General features: G+C 42.9%; 2 protein-coding genes across 4 annotated transcripts in view; one reads left to right on the top strand and one right to left on the bottom strand.

Moving 5' to 3' along the window:
• Nucleotides 1–1,951: 1,951 nt before the first annotated feature.
• Nucleotides 1,952–17,061, bottom strand: CIAPIN1 (cytokine induced apoptosis inhibitor 1). Of its 2 annotated transcripts, none has more exons than XM_034425526.2 (9): nt 16,751–17,061; nt 13,688–13,863; nt 11,793–11,945; nt 8,988–9,064; nt 8,148–8,313; nt 7,507–7,580; nt 7,025–7,140; nt 5,218–5,287; nt 1,952–2,735 (listed from the first exon to the last, which is right to left on the bottom strand). In XM_034425526.2, exons 2-9 carry the CDS (start codon nt 13,842–13,844, stop codon nt 2,625–2,627), a joined length of 924 nt encoding a protein of 307 aa, XP_034281417.1. In that variant the 5' UTR covers nt 13,845–13,863; nt 16,751–17,061; the 3' UTR covers nt 1,952–2,624. The 2 variants fall into 2 exon arrangements, with proteins under 2 accessions (XP_034281417.1, XP_034281418.1); XM_034425527.3 differs by having other exon boundaries at nt 16,621–16,763.
• The window catches only part of COQ9 (coenzyme Q9), a 23,895-nt gene continuing 21,747 nt past the window's right edge, over nt 16,918–19,065 (top strand). The window contains exon 1 of one of the 2 annotated variants that reach the window (XM_034425525.3): nt 16,918–17,183. In XM_034425525.3, coding sequence (XP_034281416.2) covers nt 17,057–17,183 — 127 coding nt within the window. In that variant the 5' untranslated portion in view covers nt 16,918–17,056. The remainder of the gene's footprint in view (nt 17,184–19,065) is intronic. The other variant, XM_087877014.1, reaches the window with a different exon arrangement.

Below are 19,065 nucleotides of genomic sequence, written 5' to 3'. Positions count from 1 at the left end.
GGAGCTTTTCAAAGGACTAGCAACATTAAACAGTCATTTCAAGAGATCAATTTGCACTGCAATGTGAACAGTTTTTTTAAAGAAGCAGCAGCAGGAAAGATCAGGTTTCTCTTGAAGTTCTATCATTGTGTGGAAATCTCTTCACTCTTAATTAGTCTGGTGGCCAGTATAAAACGAACAACTTAAAAGTTGCTACTTGTTGGAATAAAATAAAAAGGGCCGCTGAAACAGTAAGCAAAATTCCCAAAGTGCCAGTCCTCAATTTATGACTAAGTGAGTCTACACTTTTGGTGGCAAGTTGCGACGGTCATAAACGGGGTCAGCCACAATACTGCACCCAATTTTATGACCTTTTCTGTGATCAAAAAGGGGGGTACGGGGTAGATTTTTTCTGGAAAACAGATGTAAATGCTGGCTTCCAGCAAACACATGATAAAATACGGTCACATTGGATGCTGCAAATGGCCAAAATGCAGTTACGGGGGAGTGCCATCGGCAGACACTGAAACTTCAAATCTGGGTTATAAGCAGCGGTGGGTTGCCTCCGGTTCGGACTGGTTCACAAGAACCGGTAGTAAAACCGGTGGGAGGCCCCGCCCACTGCCCGGATGTTATCATCAGTGATCTGTGCATGCGCAGAAGCTTCGCGGGTTCACGCGATCCCATTGCGAACCGGTGGTAAAGGTAAGTAGAACCCACCCCTGGTTATAAGCCCCTTTTTTTGGGATCCACCATAACTAAGCAACTGGTTATAAGTTAAGGACTACATACACCTAGAGTCACAGTGCTAGCTTCAAAACTTGTAGCCCATCTTTTGGTGTCCATCCTCATCATTTATTAGAGGGTTCAAATTATTTCAGAATGCCCTTCATTTCCATTGCTAGCAAATGATACTTATACTAGAGCAAGGGTGTCAAACGCAAGGCCCGTGGGCCTGGAAATATCAAAGGACCAGCCCACGGTGCCCCTGACGGCCAAAAATGGGCCGCACGGAGGCCTCGTCTGTTTTGGCTGGTAAAGTGTTGCAGGAGGCCGTTCAGACTGAAAACGGGGCAGAGAGGGTAGTGCCCCCCTGCCCCATTTTGGTCGGGAGGGTACTGCAGGAGGCATCCGTGCCGTCTCCCCTCCTCTTGCCGGCCTGTGGAGAATTACAATGCTGATCTGGCCTGTGAAGAAATCCAGTTTGACATCTCTGGATTAGAGTCTCACATGGGCAGATATTCAAGTTGGCTTTAGAAAAGGTTAGGAAGCACAAACAAATTTCTGATGCACACTGAATAATTCTTAGTGTCCTAAGGACCCTAAGCAAGATAGACAAGGAACTGATTGACTCAGTAAAGTTCTCTTAACTTGTCTTCACCTTGGAAAATCAGTTTATGGGCCTGTGATGACTGATGTTGCCAATGAGCAATAGCCTTGCCTCCCTCTTTGGAAGCCTCGTTCATCATCTTCCATCTGGAATGTGACCCATATATGGGTTTCATGCAAGGACAACATGTTGTGGGATTCTCATTTTCTTAAGGATCTTCCCCTTGTGATGGTCAACAGAATGGAAGGCCTTTCTATTGTCAATGAAAGATTTTTAATTTTTGTTTGTATTTGTTGGCTTTTTCAATCATTCAGTGCGCATCAGAAATAATGTTTTTGTATTTCCTGGCCTTTTCTAAAGCTAACTTGAATATCTGCCCCCGCCCCTCCTCCCATGTGGGGCTCTAAACTAAGCTAAGCATTATTTTGCTAGCAATGGAAATGAAGGACATTCTGCAATAATTTGAACCCTCTAATAAATTAATCTCCTTTGGTATGTAGACTGATCCCTTACAATCTGCCATAATTAATCAACCAGCCAGCCAGCCAACCAACTTGCTGCTCTAATGCTCCATAATCCCCAGTCAATAGACGTCAAGCTCCAGATTGTACAAGCCTTTTCCATAGATGAGCCATGAAACAGTTTCGGATCAAACTTTTTATTACACTCACTTCTGAGACAGGATTTCCAGTAATCTGGATTCTCAAAACTTTCTTAAAAAAGCAACAATGACAACCTGGAATAGCGACATCTGCATAAAACTCTCTCAGGAAAATGATGGTCAAGAACTTTGTGCGCCAAAGTAAACCAAAAGTAAGGTCAGAGTTTCACAAGTATAATTTGGAATCCTCCCATTGGCACAAAACTGGGAATGAAGGCATACGATGCACTTTTGAGTACAAGCCAACGCCACCCACCCCGACCTACTCTTTGGGGGTTGGCAGAGCCACATTCTGCAGGCAAAGTAAATGGAAAGGTTTCTCACATGTTGGCTCAGTAAGACAAGGTTGCCCTTTCAAATTCTGGGCAGCTCCAGGGCTGATGCCAATTACTAGCAAGATCTTTTTATCTGCAGGGCGCGTGATAACAGCCAAAATCTAGATGCAAACCTTTCCAAAAGAATGTCAGTCAAGGAGTCTTGAAAGCGATACCAACTGAGAAGCGAGTCTGGAACACAACCCACGTTGGGCCACCTATTTGTCTGCTGATCCCCCCCCCACAAGTCCAGACTTCCTCCCTCTTTACTAGAGAAACTGCCAGTTGTGTCCAAACCATGATGCACCAAGCAAGGAAGCTGTGAGTTGCTGCTCCTCTTTCAGGAGTCCTGAAGGTTGTTTTCGTTCAGGAGGATTTTCTCGCCAGGCTTAAAGGCTGGCATGCCACGGTAAGGGCAGCTGGCGCAGCGGAAGGCGTCCCCCAGGTAGCACTAGAGAGAAACAAAAGTGGCATCTGAAGAAGGAGACTCCATCAGACAAAAAGCAGCCAGCCTTCAGGGTGACTGGTGCCCTTAATTGTAGGAGACAACCAGGCTGAGCCCGAGGGTGGGGTCAAACACATCATCAGTCTGGAGTCTCTAGGCCCTGTAAGAGACCTAACTCCAGCCACCCTTGAAGTCTGCTGACTCTTATCTGGTGCCAATTCACCCGGACCTTCAGTTCAGATTCTGGTGTATAGGTTGCATGGAATACACATGTAGGACTTTTGAATCCTATCCTGCCTCCTGATTTTTTGCACCTGGCATTAATGACAGGACAGAGAAATAAAACGGGCCAGATGCAGACTCGTTGAAGAGCCCAAAGGCTGCTTATGCTGTTCTTATTCCCTCCAAGGAACCATCAGAGGAGTTTATGCCACCCAGTCACCTTGCAGGGGAGGTGGGCTGCATAAAAATTAATAAATAAACAAATCCATAAATGAAGCAGCATCCCATTACAGTTGGGTAGAGTGGGTGGGCTCCAGGGCCCCTTCTATTAAAATGCTGTCTTCTTCTGGGAGCGAGGAAGGGGGTCTTCTCTGTCACAACCCTCAACCTCTGGAATTGCCTCTCCTCAGAGATACGGCCAGCGCCCACTCTACTGACATTCTGGAAAGCCCTTAAAACTGGCTCTGGTTGCAGGCCAGGGATTAACAATGGGGAGGGGAAGGACTGTCAGGCTTGTTTTGATTACTGTTTTTAGTCCTGGCTGTTTTATATCATTCTGTTTACATTTTTAATCGTTTTTAATTTAGTACTGGGACTCCTTGATTTATGACCACAATTGAGACAAGATTTATAGTTGCCAGTTGTGCCTGTTCTTAAGAGGGTCACCACGCAACCATATCTGATTTTACAACTTTCATGGTGGTGGTGAAGCAAACATTGCAGTCAATAAGCAAACAGAGCAGGTCTTGAGTGAATGCAACTGGTAAACTGGTTTCTGGCGAAAAAAATGTAAATTTCAATCATGTGTCCACAGGATGCTGCAATGGCCCTAAGCGTAGGCCAGTTTCTAAGCACCCAAATTGTGATCATGTGATGGGGGGGCGGGGGTTGTTGGAACTTTGAAACTAAGTTGTAAATAGCCCTGGAGAGGTCTGTTGTAACCGCTAAGTCGAAAACTACCTGTATTATACTGTGTAAGCCACCCAGAGCCCACTGGGGTAGGCACCTCTATTAAATTTGATAAATTTAATTTAGCCTGGATAGCTCTGCAGACAAGGCACTGTAATTTAACACCAGCTGTCTGCAATTAAAGTAAGTTCGAATCTTGCCAGGCTCAAGGTTGACTCAGCCTTCCATCCAGAGTGGATAAAAATCAATGATTTTTTTTTAAAAAAATTAAAAAAACAGATTTTTTTGATTTAAATCGGATTTTTTTTGATTTTTATCTAATTTATTTTAATAAAAAACTTTTGGGGTAAAAATCTATCGTAAGATAATTTTCTATTTAAGATACATAAATAATTTAGTTTATTCAGCATGAAATGGAGTTTAGTTATATAGCATGAGGCTGTATATTCTGCAACACTGGGACTATCGGTGAGTCAACAGTGGGTCAAAGGAGTAGCAGAGATGACAGTTGCTCTTTAAAAATTATGATTTAAATTGAGTTGATTTAAATCAAGCCTTTTTACTAGTGATTTAAATCATGATTTAAATTGTGGTTTAAATCAACTCGATTTAAATCAAATCCACCCTGCTTCCATCCTTTCTAAGGTAGGTAAATTGAGGACCCAGTTTGTGGGGGCAATAAGCTGACTTTGTATAAAATATACAAAAGTATGAAGGCTATTGCTTAACACACCGTAAGCCGCCCTGAGTCTCCGGAGAAGGGCGGCATATAAATCAAATTAAAAAAAAAAGACTAATCCAGATAGATAAGGAATGGGAGGAATACTGTCGCACAGCTGCTACCTCAATGCCTCCCAAGAGAGAAGGATGTCATCCAAATCCTGTTCTCTTGGATCTATATTGTGTTACGGCATCAAGATCTAAAATCCACCATGCTCCAAAACGCATGTCACATATGCAGATGATGAATGTGGAAGTTGGCTGCCGATTCCTCATATCAAAAGAATGATCCCTTTTAAAAAATCTAGTTAATTGCTTGAAATGCCATCAATCAAACTCGTGCATGAATCAAACCCAGCATCTCTGTTAAAAATTAAAATTAAACTGGAAGCATTCTAACAGGAAAGGCATTTCCTCCTGTGAGACAATAACTAGCATCCTCTAAAATAGCATTTCCTCCATATCTCTTACTTACTAAAAATATATTAAAGTGACAACTAAAATTAGCAATGGCCTATTTGTTCATTAATAAAAATCCTTATTCTATAAATTATCATTGTAGGACACATAGCTGGCATATTTTAATTGCTGTTAGACAAAACAATGTTTGCATGGAGAGTGGGAAAAAAATAATTACGTTGCCACACGCAGATTTTGGCTGTGCGCCTTTCTTCTCCTGCTCTAGTTCTTCAGCAAGGCCGCAGGTGCTGCGGAGGAAAGAGATGCAGTAAGTTTAATAGGCATAAAGAGACCCTGAAGATGGCCTTGTCCTTGCAAATCCTCTCTGACGGATGAAACATCTATGCATGTCTGTCTGTCCTTCCTTCTTTTTTGCTCATTTGTTCTCAAAAGGGGAAAACTCCAAGAATTGCCATATTCATTGTCAATTGTCAATGTACCCGTGTTTCCTTGAAAACAAGACCCTATCTTATATATTTTTTGCCACCAAAAAAGGCACCAGGTCTTATTTTCAGGGGATGTCATCCACTGACTTGTGCATGTTGCCCCAGGCCTCCTTTTCGCTTTCAGAGGCCTTCAGGAGCTTCTTCTGCGGCCAGCAAGGCTTTCCTGAAGGCCTCTGCAGCCGATAACAGAGCTCGGATCGATCCTTTTGATCAGGAAAGCCTTGCTGACTGCAGAAGAAATGGGCCAGCAAGGCAGGTGTCGGGGTGTGTGAGGCCTGGCTGCAACTGTCCGAAGGTAAGTAGTAGGGCAGCTCCCCTCCCCCCACCATCCCCACTCTATAGCTTAATTTTTACCCATGCATCCTGGAGTGGGCAGTCTTAATTAGGGCTTATTTGGGTTTAGGGCTTATATTGGGTGCACTTGTAAAAATCAAGCTAGGACTTATTTTTGGAGTAGGCTGTATTTTTCAGGGAAACACAGTATGTACTATTAAATCTCTCCTGTCTCTTTGTAACCTTCAATTGTGTGAAACGGAGCATTGTAGGGAAACCATTTTTGAACCAAGGTAGCTTAAATAGGCTAACTTAAAGCATGCATCCAAAATCAAAGACTTGTTACTCCTGTGGGATTGAAGTTTCTAGTTCTTCAGACCAGTTGTACAGGTAACCTTGGCCAATTGAGGCCAAAAATATATGTTGTTAAGTGAGACGTGTTAAGTTAGCTTTGCCCCATTTTATGACCTTGCCACAATTGTTAAGTGAATCACTGCAGTTGTTAGTAACACGGTTGTTAAGTAAATCTGGCTTCCCCGTTCACTTTGTTTGTCAGATGGTCGCAAAAGGGGATGGTCACATGACCCCGGGACACTGCAATGGTCATAAATATGAGTCAATTGCCAAGTGGCTGAATTTTGATCATGGAGATGTTGCAATGGTCATAAATGTGAAAAACAGCCATGTCACTTTTTTTCAGTGCTGGTGTAACTTTGAACAGTCACTAATTGAACTGTTGTAAGTCGAGGACTACCTGTAGTGTCAAAATTGTGGCTGTTGCAACGTCCCTGTGGCTACATGAATGTGATTTCTGACATTCCAGCAAGATTCCCACATGCAAAGCTGATGGGGAAACTGGTAGGAAGTCAGAACTCATTCCCACTGCTTTGTTCACCTGTAGTCATTCTGTTATCACTTTAAGTAAGCATCTTGGAAAGGATAATCCAACGGATTACGGGTCAACTAGAATTTAAATAACTCCAACTCCTCATTTAACCCCAAAGAAATGTGTTCACCCCATCTTAAGAATAATAATTTTAAATCAGGGTTTCTGAAACTTGGCAAGTGGGCTTTGACTCCAATTTCTGTCTGAGAAATTCTGAGACTAAAGTCCACACAACTTAAAATTGCCAATTTGAGATTTAGAAGGTTTCGACAGGATTGCAAACTAGTCTATTTTCTAGAGTTATTTTCTCTACAGCATTTTTGTTATTGTGCTTCTGGTGTGTATGTACAGGTAAGTCCATGACTTATTTTAACACTCACCAATTCTTACAGGCTTTCCTCTTTCCAGATTCCTTACAAGACGGTGCTCTGAGAGATGCTGGATCTGGCTTTTTCAAATCCTCAGGATCCAGAAGCTCATCTGAATCCAGGAGATCCTGAAGACAATAAGGACCCAGAGAAAACAAATAGCAAACAATTCTTGATCCACAGGAAGCAAAAATCCCTGTAGTTACATTTGGGAAAGAGTTGCTGAACAGCTTTAAAGACTTTTTAAAGAAAAGCAACAATAATAAAAGAGAGTGCTGCTACTATCAAAATAGGGGAACTGTATAAAATCCAGATTTTGGGGGAGAAAATACCGACATATAAAATAGTTTTAAAATTCCTCTTGAGTGGAGCTGCCCAACCTTACTTTGCCTCTTTTTCCTGGCTTAGGAGACGGCTCAGGAAAAATGTGAAATACAGAAAACTTAACGTTACATATCACTTTCGGTGAGGTTGTTTGGCCCTTCTGCACCTACCACGTCCTCATCATCCATGTCGTTGGCCGAAAGAGTCCAGAGTTTTGCAGCCGTGGGATCCACCCGTGGTTTTTCTGAAACAACCAATTGACCACAGAGAACACAATTGTAAAGATGATGCAATAAACCTCAAAACCTCTTCTTGGTCCTATGATACAAAACAATCCCAGGGACTTTTGATACCTCTGAGCTAAGTGTATTCTTTAATAATCCATTTAAACAAAAAAATTATAATCATGGAAAAATCTGATCAGTATTATTCTTTTCCCCTGAAAAGGCTCAAATGAGGTCTATAACTGAGACAGGACCTGTTAATCAGCTAGGCTTTTCAGAACTAGTTTGGTGTGGAGGCGAAGGTGCTGGACTGGGAGACTGGGAGTTGTAGTCTTCCCTTAGGCATTAAACTAGTTGGGTGACTTTGGGCTAGTCCTTTCTCTTAACCCAACCCGCCTCACAAGGTGGTTGTTGGGAAAACAGGAGGTGGGAAGATTATAATCACTGCCTTGAACTGGACAAAATAATGGTGGGGTATACATTAAATTGTAATTTACCCATACTTAGGATGGTTTCTACCAATGTGCATAAGTGAACCAAGGGGCAAGATCTGAGAAGATAAAAGCATCTGTCTATGACTTTCTCACCAGTTGTTGGTTTCTTGACAGTAGAAAGCTTGAGCTGACTTGAAGATCCAATCTCAAAATTGGGCTTTTTGCCTTCTAACTGAACTGCGAGAATTTCATTGCACTGCAGATCCAGATGCTTCTGGACAGCCTGAATTTGTTCTGAGGTTAAAGCGTCCTTCTGCAGCTGGAAAGCAAGGGGGAAAAAACCCAGTTACTTTACCAGTTAATCCATTCAGGCAGGAAAGACCGGAACAAAGTGCTTATTATTACCAATGATGGCTAATTACAAACAAAATAACATTTTCCCCTATTAAAGGAAGATTTTTACAGAGGCATTTTTGCTTATTCACTATGTAAATCCAATCTTTTGCTTCTCAACTGTATTTTGTATTTCCTTTGAAGGATGCACTGAGATTATAAGGTTGCTGTATTGCTTATTTTATATATACTTCTAGCAACCAGCTTTACAAGAGCCTTGGTGGCACAGCAGACTAAAGCAATGTTAAGTAACACCAGCTGCCTGCAATTACTGCAAGTTCAAATCTCACCAGGCTCAAGGTTGACTCAGCCTTCCATCCTTTCTAAGGTAGGTAAAATGAGGACCCGGATTGTGGGGGCAATAAGCTGACTTTGTATAAAAAAGAACACCACTTGGGGGGGCCCAAAAAGCCCTACTAAACAGGTATATACAAAAGTATGAAGGCTATTGCTTAGCACATTGTAAGCCGCCCTGAGTCTCCGGAAAAGGGCGGCATATAAATCGAACCAATAAATAATAAATAAAGCTGTAATTTCGAACAAAAGGCCTTTTCAAAGCAGTTTTCTAAAATGATCTCTTGATAACATCAAAATGCTTACCTCTTTTACCTCAACCAAACCAGAGAGTGTTGCAATTGTTTGTAGTTTGCTTACTGTCTTGAGTTTGTCATCGTTACCTGAGAAATACAACAGATATCCATAAATAAAACTTATGAGACAAAAAAAAAAAAAATCTGAGAATTTTCCATACCACTCCAGATAAAATACAATTGATTTAATAAAGGAATGCAATAGGATCAAGGCTTCTTTTATGTACTTTCACAATTTTCAGAGAGCTACCAAAGGTCCTATAGTTCACGTTCGTGTCAAAAACACCAAGGTGCTTTCAGGGTGAAAGGATCAGCCATTGCTATCACCTTACCTAGTTGGAAGCTCCTTCCATGTCCCCATTAATGTGTCCACCAAAGTGGTACCTATCTATCTACTTGCACAATTGCACGCTTTCAAATTGCAGGAGCTAGAATGAATGACAGGAGCTTATCCCGCCATGCAGCAGCACTCTGGTCTCAAATGCGGGCTTGCTGATTGTCAACTCAACGTCCTAACCACGTAAGACATGTTGCTCCTGTTATTATCTTGATCTATAATTCTTACAGGCAAACTGATTTATTCAGCTAGCCATGATATAGCAATAGCATTTAGACTTATATACCGCTTCACAGTGCTTTACAGCCCTTTCTGAGCAGTTTACAGAGTCAGCCTTTTGCCCCCAACAATCTGGGTCCTCATTTTACCAACTTCGGAAGGATGGAAGGCCAAGTCAACCTTGAACCACTGAGAATCAAATTGCTGGCAGTCAGCAGAGTCAGCCTGCAATACTGCATTTTAACAGGAAGGAAGGAAGGAAGGAAGGAAGGAAGGAAGGAAGGAAGGAAGGAAGGAAGGAAGGAAGGAAGGAAGGAAGGAAGGGAGCAAGGGAGGAGGGAAGGAATGACTTAGACTTATAGACTGTTTCACAGTGCTTTACAGCCCTAAGCTCTTTACAGAGTCAGCATGTTGCCCCCAACAATCTGGGTCCTCATATATGGCTTTAATTAATTGTATTTTATTTCCTTTACCATGTTTCATTGGAAAAAGACTTACAGTTGTGTCAGGAAATTAGAGGGAACATGAAGGAGCTTCAAGGATTCTTCCCAGCCCTCACAAATCTCACATCAACTGTATTACATTACTTTCTTGTCTAAACTGAACGTTCAGGTTTTAATATTAAAGTGCTGAATAGCTTGAAGTGAGTTCACCTCTAGTCCCCTCTCAGCTTGTCTGGAGTTAAATTGTCATTTGTTTCTTATTTATCCCTACCTCACGTGCAATTTTCTGGTAGAGACAAAAGAGAAAACACTTTCAATTGTAACACCAGCACTATGGAGCCCACATAGACCCACTTTCAGATGTGGGTTAATATGCTGCTATAATATATTGTATCTTAATCTGCTGTCTTTCTCTTTTCACTGTTTAAATGAAACTGCTTTGCTTTGTATTGAATCTGAATCCAAATGTTCAGGAACCACTTCTTAAAATATAAAAAAGGAATAAAAAATAGCCACAGTACTGCAGTTCAGATATGGGAATCAGGAGATGAAACTTAGGAGAGGTGAAATCAGTAAGGGTGCAGCTTTGGAGCCAGGTGAGAATGTGAAGGATGGGATTGTTGGGGGCAAGAGGCTGACTCTGTAAACCGCTTAGAGAGGGCTGTAAAGCACTGTGAAGCAGTATATAAGTCTAAATGCTATTGCTATTATGATGGGCCATGGCTGGCTGATGTCCTATTTTAAAAGCTGTTTCTCCCTGTCCAGAACGGGGAGTTGCGACTGGATAAAATTAAACACTGCCCCTCTTCAAACAGGTGCAAACTGGGCTACACATGGTCTCAGCCAGTGACAGCATCAGATTAATTCTGTCTGGCCCAGAAACTAAGCAGAGTCACACCAGGCTGTTCCTTGGAAGGGGAGGTTTTTCAGTAAATCTCAAGGTTACTGAGGCTGAACTGGAAAGCCAAAAACACCTCTTGGAAGAGACAGTTGCAGCTCATTTGTAGGCTATTTGTTAAGAAAACTCCATGGATGTACAGTATTTATGTAACCATCAAAAATTAGGCCAAACTCAAAAAGAAATGACATTTTGGAGTACATATATCTTCCCTCCCAAAGGATTTCCCAATATAATGTTTTAAACTTACTATCACAATACAGCCCTGAATTTTTGTTGCTAAGTGTGACATTTGTTAAGTGAAATTTGCTCCATTTTACGACCGTTCCAGCCACAACTGTTAAGTGAATCTCTGCAGTTGTTAAATTAGTGGCACAGTTGTTAAATTGTGAACTGGCTTCCTCACTGACTTTAGTAATCGTATATACTGCTTCACGGTGCTTTCCAGCCCTCTCTAAGCGGTTTAGAGTTGGCCCCCAACAATCTGGGTCCTTATTTTACCCACCTCGGAAGGATGGAAGGCGGAGCCAACCTGGAGCTGCTCAGAATTGAACAGTCAGCAGAAGTAGCCTGCACTTCTGCATTCTAACCACTGAGCCACCGCTTTGCTTGTCAGAAGACCACAAAAAGTGATCCTTCTAAATATGAGTCAGTTGCCAAGTGTCTGAATTTTGATCACGTGACTCTGGAGATGCTGCAATGGTTGTAAGTGTGAAAAACGATCATTTTTTTCGGTGCTGTTGTAACTTTGAACGGTCACTAAATGAACTGTGGTAAGTCAAAGACTATCGTACAAGCGTGTTTAAATCAATCAACTCTGTACTGGCCTTTTATTCTCCACAAGTGGAAAAGTGAGGGTGGCTTAGGTGATAGAGCTCCAATTAATGGCCGGAGGTTAGTGAAGGATTAAAGACTTACTTGCTTCGGGGGTCACCGCTTCTTTCAAAAGGACACGACCTCCAGGTTTGACAATCCGAGCTATTTCAGCAAGAAGCTCTGCGCTGTGCTGCGTTAGGCTGCCAGGAACTAGCCCCGAAAGAACCACATCAAAGCTGGACTCTTTGTGGGACGCTGAGAAAATAAAATGGGAAGCATATACATGTACCAATGTTGCTTAGCTGTTTAAGTATATGCGCGTACCCAACATGCTAGCTATGGAATTCTGGGAGTTGACGTTTGCACAGCTTAAGGTTGCCAAGTTCCAAAAACACTGCTTTAGTCAGTGATGACTTCCATGCAATGAATAACTGTGGAGTTAGAATGACTGCTTGCAAGTGACCATGGTGCTAGAAAACTCTTGTGGAGATTGATCTCCAGCTTGTACAAACTGAGGAAATATCCAGATTCCCTTTGTGTACTCTCCCAACCAAGGACTTTGAGTTCCACAAAGAAAGTTGCCTTATTCTGTGCCAAATATTGCTCTGGAAGTTGTGAGTTATGTTCTGCTTTCTGAGAAAGTGCTTTGCGTGCCTTGATTCTGGGCTTTCTGGATGAGACAACTGAGCCTCCGTCTTCAGGTTAACCTTTTACCCTTCAGTTGGATGTAGCTTACTTCGAGTTTGATTCCTTTACTAGGCCTCTTATTTTACGTTGTTATAGACTGCATTCAGTTCCTTGACCCCTATATAAAATTATGTTTCTCATAAAATTTATGAGAAACAACATAAAAAAAGGTTTCTCTGGTAGATCTTTGATGTAAAGATCTGCAAGAGTTTTGTGCCCTCCTATCCAGAGCACATCCTTAACTCCAAAATGTGCCACTGCCTTTTCTCCTCCACTCCACAGTTTAGGCTTCAGGTTTTATAGAGGTGTTATGACAATGAGCTTTAACCTACATTTTATTAGGTTCTTTTTTCAGTTCATGTTATTTCTTTGGTAACTTTTGGTATCTATCCGCATTTATACATTTCCTTTTCCCTTCTATTGTGTGGATAGCTATCTAAAACTTCTTTGGATCCATCTGTTCAGATAGAAAAAGGAATTTATTTTCCATTATTTGGAAAGTTAATTATCATCATTAACTTTGACTTGATTGTGAATATTGCCATGTGGTAAGATGCAGCAGAAAGAGATGAACTGGAGTATCTCTTTCTCTTATCAGTAAACTTATTTTGGCCACGCGCTGTTAGGAGGATGTATTTTGGATAGACTATTTTAATTATTGTTGAATAAAAAAAGCACCCCTCCAATACTCATTTAGGGTTTCTCTCTGCTGTCCCAGACTAAAGACGTAATCTCAACACACAGTGTCTGAGCAGTTTTTACTTGTAACTACAGGTAGTCCACACTTAATAATCACAAATTCTGTTGCTAAGCAACATGGTCGTAAATAAAACACCATGTGACTGTACCAACTTACACCATTTTTGTTAACCAAGTCGCCCACAGTCATTAAGTGGGACATCGTGTGACTGCAACTTGCAGTTTGACTGCTGGCTTCTCTAGACTTTGCTTGTTGGAAGCCAGCTGTGAAGTGCAAAAAATGTCAATCACATGACCACAGGATGCAGTAACAGTCATAAATGTGCATTAGTTGCCAAGTGCTCAAATCTCAATCACGTGACAGCAGGGATACTTTGACAGTCACAAGTTCAAAGACCTGCTGCTGTAAGTCTCCTCATTAGGGACCAATCATAATTTCGAATGCTCATTAAACAGGGCAGTTGTTAACCAAGGACCATTCTGCACAGAGCATAACACTTAGCATTAGTTTTCTAATGTATTAATAATGAAGAATTCTCCTTTACAAATGGCACGTGTTATCTTTAACTCAAATATATTTACTATGATAATGAGTATTTCTGAACACTCACAGTAAAGCAGCTGATTGACGTTTTCTACAGAAACCTGATTTTCAGCTCCAATAACTGCTTGAACATCCTGGACAAATTTCTGAAGTGCCTTGGGAGGGGCGTAACTATCGCAAACCACAGCCACTTGTTCACCGAGAGAGATCCCATACTCTGCCATGCTGGAATTAATTCAAGATCTGAAAGAAAGCAGACATTGTTCCCTAAAATAAAAGACACAAAATGTAGCAAATATAGGTTCCAATTAACACAATATATTTGAGGTACTCTGTGAGTTGCATCCAGAAAAAGCTTACATTTAGAAGGCATCATGTTGAAGAATTGCATATTTTCCAATTATAGAGAAAACTAGAAAACACTGGGTGAAATATTTTACAAATAGTCTTCGTTTAACAATTGATTAAATGGTTGAAGTTACAAATGGACTTCTGCAGAGCTGCTGACGACCTCATCTGATTTCCAAGTTGCAAAAGCCACACCCCCCCTAGTCACGTGATCCCATTTTGGGAGCTTGGCATCCGGCTCACATCTACAATTGTGTGCAGTGTCCTGCAGTCACATGATCACAATTTTTAGTGGCTTTTGCTAGTTTCTCACCTTTATTCCCAGCAAAAAAAAAAAAAACCTCATGGAATGGGAAGATGGAAATGAGAAAATCCAAGGAAGAAGGGCAATTAAGAAATATGAAATATAAATAAATAAAATGGGTTTGCAAGATCCAATCCAGGTCGGTCCCCGGGATCAGAGGTTTACTGTTTATAGGAAGAGTAAACCTCTGGTCCCAGTGACCAATCCAGATTGGTCTTGCAACATTGTCCTGGGACAAGTACATTTCCCTTCATTCATAAAATGTTTGCTTAATGACCACAGCATTTGTTTAACAACTTCCCCAAAAAAGGTCATACAATTGGGCCCAGTCAAATGGTGACCCACTTAATGCTCATCACTGCTCACTACCATAAATCCAGGCTCAATTACAGTTTGAGGATTATCTGTATTTTGCTTGAGTACTCATATTGAAAAATGTATATCTGAAGGAGTCTTTTCTTAAAGTGTAGATAAGAAATTTTTAATGCCTTAAAGCAAGGCATGAGAAATATGCTTTTGAATAGCCAATAAAAAAATGAGTAATAGGAAATCTACTATTCTTGGTTCACATCAGCTGATAGGACGAAAGTATCTTCCATTCTCAACAGTTATTTTGCTAAAGGCAAGATATGATAATTCAGACATAAATTTTCATTTCCTCCTCTTTTAAACTAAAATCTATTTCAAAATCTTTTCTTCCTTTTCTGCCTCCAGTTACTGTCAGCTACAATAAGTATCCTTAAATATTCCTTTAAAGCTGTGCTGTTTAACACAGAGAGACTGTTTTATATGCAAACTGAGGTTTAAGGGGGTAGAGCTATTACCCGTGTTAACAGTAATTGCAAGAAGATGAGAACAAGGATATATGCTCAATTCTTTTTCAGTGCCCCCAAAATGGCATTTTTGCCATTATGAGCAGTTATAAGTGCCAGTGTAAAATAGTTTTAGCTGCATTTCCTTTTCTGTCCTGTCTTTACTTATTATTTCTTGTGCATTCCATAACACGGGGGTGGTGTGGTAAGTATGTTTGTTTATTCAATGTACAATCATAGCCCAAATATTACAACAGTAAAAAGGAAGATAAAGCCTTATAGAGCACAGCACAAAAGCCAGATAGAAAGAAAAGACTCTGCAAGAATAAAGTATTTATGTCGCTGGGTCAACTTGACCCCTGACCTTGAGAGCAGAATTTGGTCACTGCCAAGGATGCAGAATCATAGTGACCAGCCAACACCAGTTTAATATAAAAACAGTATCTGCATTCTGGGAAGTCAGCTAACAGCAGTGCAATGCATGTTTTATTATAGATATTAACAGAGGCGCTATAATAAAACATGACTTAAGGATTCTATTACATTTGACCTGCAATGGGATAATAAGCCATTATTTTGAATTTTCCTTCTGGACAGCAGTAGGCAAGGTGTCAGTTAATGTATGGTACCTATGGGCACCAACTAAGGGGTGGGGCTGCCTTATACAAAAGCAATAGAGAAACAGGACACTAAACTCTCCCCAAAACTCCTTGTCCCCTCCTGTTCCTTCAGCCAAGCCTAGTTCCAGGAACATGCATAAAATGTAGGAAAATAAGAAGGGAAACAGCCAGTTTGGTCTGGTGCAGAGGTCTCCAAACTTGATTTTTAAGGCTTGTGGACTTCAACTCCCAGAATCCCACAGATAGATCTGCAGACCAACTCCCAGAATCCCCCAGGCGGACTTCAACCCCCAGAATCCCCCAGGTAGACCTGCGGACTTCTACTCCCAGAATTCTCAAGGAATTGAGGTCCACCTGTTTTGGCTGGGGAATTATGGGAGTTGAAGTCCACAAATCTAAAAGCCAAGATTGGAAGCCACTGGTCTACTGATTAAGGCAGTATTTCTCGACCTTGGTACTTGAAGATGGGTGGACTTCAACTCCCAGAATCCCCCAGCCAGCAGCTGGCTGGGGGATTCTGCGAGATCCAGTGAGAAACACTGGATTAAGGCACCAGGCTAGAAAGCGGGAGACCCCGTGAGTTCAAATCCCACCTTAACCATCTTCCCAGGGGTCTGTGCAGTCAAAATTATTTACCAAATATTGAATATTTTCCCCCCTAAAATTTAAAACAAGGTCACTCTTCTCATCAGATAAGGGGCTTTTCCACTTTTTTGGATCTTAATGTTTGTAAAGATCAAAATTGAGGCTTTCGTCGTGAGATTCAAGGCCCCCGTAGACAGACCTCATCCCTCCCCTCCCGCCCAGGGAGCAATTGTTAAGAACAGGTTGGAAACCCTGAGGAAAAAAAAGGCCGATTGAGAGGGCCGGCGCGGTCGTCGTAACCTTCGCTGAGGGCGAGCGTAGCCCGGCCCACCTCTCAGGGTTGTTGTGCGGGGGTCTCGGACAGTCCCTGGAGCTCCCACGAAACAGGCGAGAAGGAAAAGGCCTCCACGGCGCAACACCCCCGGCTGGGAAAGCCTCCCCGCTCCTCCCTCGCTACCTACCGGGTCGCCCCTCGTGCTTCTCAGCCCGGCTGCCGTCCTGTTTTTCTCCTCAGCTGCGCCTGCCCTTTTCAAAGATGGCGGCGGCGCTCCGCCTGTGGGGAAAAGCTCCTCCCGCCCTCCCCCCCCGACCCGCTTCAAAGATGGCGCCTACGGCACCGGTGGGCCTTAGAGTTCAAAAAAAGAGTTGAGCGGATCCTCTGATTGGGTGGAGGCCGCGCGCGGGGGAAGCCGGGAGGCCTTCAACGTCAGTGGCGCCTCGCTCCCTCCTGCCTCCCCTGCGCGAGGCGGCCACGCCCCGCTCCATAGATGGCGCCCGCGGCGGTTCGCCCCGCCCCCTTGCCACCCCCACCTTGCTCGTCGCCCGACTCAAAGATGGCGGCGGCCGCGGCGGGGCTGAGGCGATCGGCCCGGGGGCTGCTGCGCTGCCCGGCGGGTGAGGTGCTCGGGGGGGAGAGCGGGAGTCGGGGTGGCGGCGGTGGGGAAAGGATGTCCTCGGCTTCCCCCTCTCCGGGATAAGGCGGGACCGGGCTCCCCGCCATTCAAGGGAAGGTGAGGTGAAGGGCGAGGGAGGCCCTTCAGCCCGGCTTATTTGCATACATCAGCCTAGGATGCCCTCTTGAAGGAGTCCGGGGGCGGGGCGAAGTGGGACTACACCCCCTATCATCCACGGCCGAGGCGACTGCAGGGCCCATCATCCACATAGTTCTCCCCTCCCCCCCTCCCCGGGGTGCACCCCCCTGTACTGCGCCTGCGCGGTAGGTTGGACTGAGAGTCCCCATTGCAACGGGGGGGGGGGCAGGAACCCTGCTCCTCTTTGAAAGCCTGGACTGCAATACCCATAAGTCCCAGCCAGCAGCCTGTTAGAGGGATTCTGGGTTTGGGAGTCGAGCTCTGATTTGTTTCCAGATCTTTTGTCCAATCTTGGTGTTTGTAGGGAGAATCCAGGGAAGGAGCTTCTGGGGCTGGAGCAAAAAGTCTGGGCCTTGGATGGTCTGATTTTCTTGCATTTTTTTTTTTCTTCACTGCTGAATTTGGAAGCCCTGAGATTGCAAAATGGCATCCTGTGCCCAATGCTTTCTTATTCCTTCCATCCATTCATCCATTCATTCATTGATCCTATTAGGCTTCGGTCGCCTCATCTCTTTAAGAAGCTTACATAAATTTTCAGAATGGCAACGAGGTTAAAGCTAATGAGTATAAATAACCGTTCAATAAAGCAACATGGTCATATATAAACATCGCAGACTCAAAAACAAAACAAACACCCGCCCCTGAAGACAATCCTCATTATCCCCTTAGCTTCAAAAGATTAGTGATCTCTCTCTCTCTCTGTCTCTTTTGCTTCCAGGTTCATTTTTGACTCCTGGCCACTGCCTGGCCAAATGCCTGCAGTTTTGTTGGCAAGGTTTTCAGAAGTGGCTTGCCATTGTCTCCTTCCCAGAGCTGAGAGAGAGTGACTGGTCAAAGCCCCCCCACCCCAGCTGGCTTTGTGCCTAAAGCAAGACTAGAACTCACAGACTCCCAATTTCTGGCCAACTGCTTCTGAAATCTTGCCAAGAAACCTGCAGGGACTTGTTTTAGGCAGTCTTCAAGAACCAGATATGATTGAATGGAAGTGGGGGAAAAAACAGCATTTGGTAGAGCAGCTGAGAATGTCTTGGAAAAGATATTCAGGTGCCAGGATGCTTGAGATCCGAAGTTGTGTGCCTGGTGACACTATAAAGTAAGTTGGACTTAGAAGAAGTAGGAGGGGAAGAGTATTGGCATCTTTGAAATTTGATGTTGGAGAAAACAGAGAACCCCATGAGCAGTCAAGAAACCAAACAAATGGATAATGAAACAAGTGTTGATCCAGAATGCTCCCTTGAGGCACACATGACCAGGCTCAATTTTTTCAGACACATTATACAAAGATCCACCTCCTTGAAAAAGTATATATAACATGGTGAAAGATGGGGTGATGGACAAGGGAGAGGAGAAACAACAAGGTAGATGGACTCAGTTACAGTAACAGTATGTGCACTGCGGAAGGATCAGGTTGGAGATCAATCCTCTTGGAGATTGCTAGGAGGAGGTGATACTGACTTGATGGATGGCACATAATCAACAGTCAAGAATATTTTAATGGGACTAGGGCTTTTTAGATAATGCCAGCCTCATTTGTAAATCATTGCTGGAAGTAGCCTTTATTAGATAACTTTCTTTGGCATGTTATGAAAGAAGACCTGGATTTTTAGACAATACTTGTCTGGTATACCAGTGTCATACTGTATTTTTCAGAGTATAAGACACACCGGACTTTTTGGTGAGGAAAA

The sequence above is a fragment of the Pantherophis guttatus genome, chromosome 11, assembly GCF_059756535.1.
Source record: "Pantherophis guttatus breed Tessera chromosome 11, ASM5975653v1, whole genome shotgun sequence".
Lineage (NCBI taxonomy): Eukaryota > Metazoa > Chordata > Lepidosauria > Squamata > Colubridae > Pantherophis > Pantherophis guttatus.
Note: the sequence above shows the minus strand (reverse complement) of the source record. Positions and strands in the feature narration are given on the sequence as shown.

Coding starts and splice junctions, on each gene's coding strand:
- CIAPIN1 (XM_034425526.2), bottom strand. CDS start 13,844: ATGGCAGAGTATGGGATCTCTCTCGGTGAACAAGTGGCTGTGGTTTGC. Junction 7,141..7,506: donor ACATGGATGATGAGGACGTG/GTAGGTGCAGAA, acceptor TATTGTCTTCAG/GATCTCCTGGATTCAGATGA. Junction 5,288..7,024: donor AGGAAAGCCTGTAAGAATTG/GTGAGTGTTAAA, acceptor TTTCCTCCGCAG/CACCTGCGGCCTTGCTGAAG.